Source organism: Lytechinus pictus, chromosome 10 (genome assembly GCF_037042905.1).
Source record: "Lytechinus pictus isolate F3 Inbred chromosome 10, Lp3.0, whole genome shotgun sequence".
Taxonomy (NCBI): Eukaryota; Metazoa; Echinodermata; class Echinoidea; order Temnopleuroida; family Toxopneustidae; genus Lytechinus; species Lytechinus pictus.
In genome coordinates, this window is record NC_087254.1 from 20882458 (window position 1) to 20889264 (window position 6807).

Below are 6807 nucleotides of genomic sequence, written 5' to 3' on the forward strand. Positions count from 1 at the left end.
TGGATATAATTATCATTATTTATTTCTATAATAAAAGAAAGAGGCTCTTTCGTTCTGTACAGTGAAAACGATCTGAGTTCATTAAATTAATGTTATCTATTTATCTTATATCTATTGTCATAGCGATAAAAAAATGTGCTGCATAAATGTGGAAAATATGAAACAAAAAATAAACTATACCAAACTCTGCAGTATTCTGGTATATCTTGAACTATTTCATCAGAAAGTCTGTGAATCAAGACTACTGTACAGTAGTCTTGTATCTTTTGTGTGGATGTAGACCCCGATGTATGTATGGAAAGTAGCCTTTTGTATAAATTATATTGTAAATTGATGTCTTGTGAAAATGGAAGAAAATAAATGTATTCTTGAATTTAATTGAATTAAAAAAATATATTTATACTATAAAGGATCCGACTGTATTTTTGAACTCATTTGAGTACAGCCCATCTTTAATAGCCGTGAAACATTTTTATCATAAAATTTTCATTTAAACATATTAACTTCATCCAGATCTTACAGCAAGTATATTCTCTAAGAAAAAAAATCTAGAGATGATAATTAATCATTAAGGATTTTACTGGCAATGGGGCCAAAATTACAAAAAATCGATGAAGAAATACAATTGATCATTAACATGATTAAACAAATCACAAGATTATCTAAAAGAAAAACTACCAACAGTATTCAGAAGCAAAACTTGATTCAATAGATTTTAGTTCTCATAAAAAAACATTATTTTGTATATGACTGGAAAATGACATTTGAGATATATTCTGTCTTCGAACTGCCCTTAAATAGAATAATACTTTAAGACCATTGAGTATTGCTAAGCTACATGGAGCGTTGCTGACAAATTAAGTAGTTCTAAGCCAATCACATGCATGGATTTAAGTAGCTTATAACAGTCATGACAGTTGTACACTGTAAGACTTCCGGTGTTAAAAACAATTCAAGTCGAGTGGGAGTTAAAATACACCATGGACCTTGAGTTTAACACCGAATAGTGTTGACCGAACGTGTAAAACACCAATGGGTGATCAACTATGATCACGAATTAAACACTGCATGGTGTAAATTGCCAGGTGCATTCATTTCAGTTTTAATACCACTGTTTTCTCAGGGAAATACATATTGTGAAATGCTCCCCAAATATCGGGGGGAATATCAGTTATTGTAAAACGGAGGAAAGGAAAGTAAAAGAGAGAAGGGCGGGAGATGAAAAAGGGGAAACCGTTAAAGAAAGGAGAAAGGAAGATAAATTGTGTAGGAGTAGAAAGTTTCATTGAGCGTTTTAAGGAAGAGATTATTTCCTCAATGCTTTGAAGCGGTCTGCATCATCTTATACCAGTTTTGCGCTGCAGCATCCCCGATGCCGCCATTGAAGCGATCCCTCAGACGTTTATTGGTACTCTCGTTGGTTCCACATCGTAGGGCGGGGTCTTCCGATTTGATGCAATCTATAATGACGTCAGCAATCTCATCACTACTTTGGGCCACTGCCTTCATCGGGGCCATCAATGCACCTATGAAACCTGTGTACATCTGCAATAAAAATGGTCGAAGATAATATTTCCTAGAAAAGAACATACAAATAAAATGACATTCATATATGCCGATGATACCACACTTGAATTTGAGTGATTGATGGATTGCGAGAAATTGGGAACACAATTTGTTTGATTTAAAAAAAAACTGTTAAAATTACATCCAACGCCCATTTTAATCGATGTTTTCCTAATGGAAATCAATGCAGATGAGAATGTGGGCTTCGTATAGAGACATATAAAATAAATTAAACAAAACAACATGTTAATCTCACATGTTAATCTCTGTTTGCAAATGATTAATTCCTTTTTTGTACCAGAAAATCCCACCCCCTTCCATATTTTTTCTATGTCCCTAATAGAGATGAAGAGAGGGAATCTATTCGGTTTTACCTTCTTTGTTGGGTCTTCTGCATCAGACGATTTAGCTTCTGGATCTTGGTTGGCACTCATGTTTTCTTGGAAACTGGTTAGAACTGGACCTGGGCAGACAGTACTGATTCTGAACGATGAAAAATAAACAAAATATATGGAGTGTTTATGTAAAATCGATTCAATTCAACCAAAATAAATAGAGATATTTAATGTTAAGTATTGAACCAAAAATAACTTATGTGGTGGATATTAAGAATCAAATGATCAAGGAACTTTTCGATTTTGACGTAAGCACGTCACATCGACTTTATATGCAACGAACACATGAAGAACAGTCTATCGCTTTACATGGCAGTTTTCTGATGAAAACACACAAAAAAGTCATGAATTTCAGTTTTTATTACATCGTTGTTCAGGCATGTGTTTGGTTCTAAAATAAAGACCACACAAACTCGACGTTTTGAGAGGTAATCATTGCTGAGGCAAAAGTGAATAGGGGTATCCGTCTCCTTCACATACTTGACAAATAACAATTATCACCATGATCGTCACCATCATCATTATTTTCGTCGTCACCGACAATGACCATACAAATAATGGGTCATTATCATGGTCACCGCTATCCTCGTAAATCGTAGTTTGCATTTCTGTCACCTTTAATTATGATATCGTATGTACCCTCATTCAAACATCCGACAATAGTATTAGTGTCATCGACGCCTACGTTTTTCAACGATCAATTACTATTAATATGTGATCATCAGTTTCATCATCACCATCATTGTCATTAGTGGACATGCAACTTGATTTAATAAAAATCCAGTAATGGCAGCTCCAGAATCACCACTACTCATAGCATTTTCATAATCATTAATTAATAATCAATCACCATCATTAGCATTATCATCATCATTTTGATCATCATCATCACCATCATCGTCGTCATTATCATCACCATCATCATCACCATCATCACCACCATCATCACCACCACCACCCTCATCATCATCATAATCACCATCATCATTATCATCACCACCATCATCACCAGCACCATCACCACCATCCTCATCATCGTCGTCGTCAAGTATCATCGGCTTCATCATCCTCGTCACCGTCACGCTACCGTTGCCATTGTTATTTCCATCATACTCCTTGAAAAAATATCATCCCTAACACCCTCATTATCATCATCATCATAAACATCATCATCATCATCACCACCACTACTATCATTGTCGTCGTCGTCATCATCATCATCATCGATTACGTGAACTTCAGTAAGGTATCACAAGTGCTGCATCCACAGTGCGACTTACTTGACATTAAAGCATTTCAATACAGGATGAAGAGCTTCAGTGAATCCTTCCATGGCAAACTTCGTTGCGCTGTAAACTTCACTAAATGGAAAACCTTTCAAATTGAAGAAATAAAAATTAGACCATTGAGTTATACAATTTATGGATGCTCTGAAAAAATACAGATTTGTGGTAAGAATTTGAAAATAGAATCGGCAGAGATGTATAGTCATACCGTACATAACACGTTGACGATGAATACATATTGTTTTGAAGCAAATAAGTGAATTTCATCTTGTTTAAGCACATGTAAAAATGATACTATATAATGTCCACTCCATCCATATTCAAATTTTCTTTTTAAAACGCTTTGCTTTCAGTGATGATCAAGTTTAATGACCTGAGTTTTAGCTTCGGAGACTAAAATACGATTTACACATATAAAATTTTATATCTATAAGGATTGGAAAGCAGATGGACACATCGTTCGTTATTTCATTAAAAACTAACCCTTACCATTAATTCCACCAAGACTGCTGATATTGACTATACGACCTGACCTCTGTTGTTTCATGATAGGTATTACTTCCTGTGTCATCCGATATGTTCCTACGATGTTGGTTTCTGACATATTTCTCATATGAGCCATCGTCATCTCTTCAAGTGGTCCCATCCATCCAAATGCTGCGTTATTAACTATGAAAATGCAGACAAAAAAATCAGACAGACATTAATTTTGTTTTTCCTTTGTTCTTCTTTAGACCGATACAGACCGATATGGGTTCATGATTGTATTTGCATATTTTTGATGGGCTATTGAATTTTAATCAGTGGGTTTCTTCCGCATTCCTTACAGAGAATTTGAAAATTATTTTCGATTTTTATTACAGGCTATATTTGTTTCCACATCGTCCAACGATGTCGCTCTTCCCGAACTGCTGAACATAATGTATATAAGAAAATAAACAGATGAAGTGATTCCTTTAGAATAATCCACAAAAAAATAAACAATCGGGTACAGTGAGGTACTCGAAAAGGGGAAAACGACGTTCTACCTAGAATGTCGACTTTGCCATGCTTCTCTTTTATTGTTTTAACAGCATCCACAATCGACTCCTCTTTGGTGATATCTAACTGCCGAATAAATAGGGTATCGTTGAGGGCGCTGCCTGCAGCCTGCTCAAGGTCTCCTTTCTTCGCCAGGTTCCTCATGGTTGCGTACACTATGTATTTATTTGCATCTTTGGCCAACTTGACGGCTGTCGTAAGACCAATGCCGGTAGAACATCCAGTGATTAGGGTGACGAGCGGAGCCATGTCTATGGAGGAAAGACAGATAACAGGCGTGAACAAGTAGAGTAATATAATCAATAATATGGAATTCGATTAAGCTTCACCAAAACATAATTCGTGCATTATTGAGTGTTCCTCCCCCCGCCCCCCCCCCCAACAAACAAATGAAGATTTCCACCGATCGAAGCAACCCGCCCCCTATATCTCTCTTTATATTTCTTCCCCTTTCTCTCTTCCATCTCATACTCCCATCAAGTTTGCTTACACAATTTGAATTCGCATCAATTAATTTCCAACAAAATCATTTCTTAGTCTAGGTATTCCATAGTGTAACTTATACCTTGGTCACATTTGTTCTACGGCGGCCGTACGGCGAGTCGAAAACAGCCGTTTTAACATTTGTTTGTACCAGCTACATATCGGTGGTTTGAATAAAAATGAATAAAACGACTGTTTTCAACTCGCCGTACGGCCGCCGTAGAGCAAATGTGACCAAGGTATAAGGGCTGACAGAATGATGATCAAAATGTGCGGATAAGCCTACAAAATAAACTGGTAGAATCTATATATCCTGCACCTTATGCTCCCTCTCATCTTCTATTTACACGTTCAGAGTTTCACTTTATTTTAGGATATACAGTGCGTCCCACAAAAAACGAAACCGAGATTTATCGATGATTTATCATAACTTAATCACAAATACAATAGACAAATGACCTACCATTGTAAAGCTTAGAATCTCCTCTTTCATCTTAAATTACTTAGATTATTTCTCATTCACGCATGAGTGAGCAAAAACAATTTGAAGAGGGGATACCAAAAAGTCATATGGCGGGCTGTATCTGGGTTTCAAAAAGAAAACCACATTTCTGAAAAGTTCAATATCTGCTCTTTAATTTGATACCTCAATTACAGAAAATGGTCAAAAATAAGAAAGTCCTGGTTATTTGAAATAAGGCTTGAATTTCAATAATTTCATAAAATGAAGAGGTTTTACAGGCTAACGTTCAAACTCATTCGACACTCCGTTTTGTTGACGATCAGCCATGCATGAAGTCTTTTGTTAACCATGCGATCGGGCATGCGATAGCTTCTGTGGGAAACCGGTGAAAACACGTTTATTTAATGAAATTATGGAAATACAAGCATTGTTTCGAGAAAACGTAACTTTTTTACTTCTTGACCATTTTTTGTGATTAAGGTATCAAATTAAAGAGCAGATATTGAACTTTTTAGGCATGTGATTTTCTATTTAATATTCAGATACCCCCCGCCAAATGTCTGAGTTTTTGGTAACCTTTCTTCAAATTGTTTTTGCTCACTCATGCTTGAATGAGGAATAATCTAAGTAATATCAGATGAAAGAGGAGATTCTAAGCTTTACATTGGTAGGTCATTTGTCTATTGTATTTGTGATTAAGTTATGATAAATCATCGCTAAATCTCGGTTTCGTTTTTTTTTGGGACGCACTGTATAGGCCAAATACATACGTGGATACTTCTAACCTCCCACTTCCCCGAATACATTATACGTACAAGAATTTTAAAAAGGGGTAATTTTCAACATGACCAATAATCTATTCCAGGGAATAAGTGTAGTTGACCTTTGAACGTACATAATCATTCTTTCTTCGGTATTGCGGATTTGGATATTATCTACCACCTGGGATCTACCAGTGCGAATGCTGTATAGTTTGTGAACATTGACCTACATTTTGCATTTAAACACTCATATGCATACAATCACAACGAAGCAACCTTTCACCGACATGACGCAGGAAGATGGACGCTACGATGAAGAAGTACATTTTGTGAATAAATATATTGCTCATACAAGACAATCATAGACCTATATAATTTTATTCAATGTAATACTGGGAAATAGTGAATCGCTGAAATTGACCAACGTTGCAGTATAGATTAAATTCATGATTGCTCTTCTAATATTTCAACATTATAATGAACTAATAATATTCATCACGGTCGGCAGCACAGGTGTAAACATGCAGCGTATTCTTATGAAGGAGTATATAAAAGACATACATACCTGACGTCTTGAAGATGTTATGAGTGGTAGTATCCGTCAAGTTCAGGTCTAGAACGGTGAAGTGAAGACTTCTTATGGAGATGGGTGGGTATATACTGGTCAAGCAATATGATTTGGGGCAGAGATTACTATACAAACACGGTCAACTACAAACAAACGGATATCCCGATAGGACCCCTAGCTTACCACTGGTGCTATAAAGAGATGGCAAACAGTGAGTCTGCAAAAATGAAATGTAGTGAACTAT

General features: G+C 36.0%; 1 protein-coding gene across 1 annotated transcript; it reads right to left on the reverse strand.

Annotated features, from left to right (window-relative positions):
• On the reverse strand, positions 1-6807 carry LOC129269973 (retinol dehydrogenase 8-like). Its single transcript, XM_054907413.2, has 6 exons — positions 6561-6807; positions 4276-4539; positions 3737-3916; positions 3242-3335; positions 1941-2049; positions 1-1545 (listed from the first exon to the last, which is right to left on the reverse strand). Exons 2-6 carry the CDS (start codon positions 4535-4537, stop codon positions 1315-1317), a joined length of 876 nt encoding a protein of 291 aa, XP_054763388.2. The 5' UTR covers positions 4538-4539; positions 6561-6807; the 3' UTR covers positions 1-1314.

What these genes read in the sequence shown, in the direction of transcription:
- LOC129269973 (XM_054907413.2), bottom strand. Translation starts at nt 4,537, where the DNA reads ATGGCTCCGCTCGTCACCCTAATCACTGGATGTTCTACCGGCATTGGT. An exon ending in TGGCAAAGTCGACATTCTAG is followed by an intron (nt 3,917 to 4,275) that starts GTAGAACGTCGT and finishes GCATTTTCATAG; the next exon opens with TTAATAACGCAGCATTTGGA. An exon ending in TTGAAATGCTTTAATGTCAA is followed by an intron (nt 2,050 to 3,241) that starts GTAAGTCGCACT and finishes TTCATCGTTCAG; the next exon opens with AATCAGTACTGTCTGCCCAG.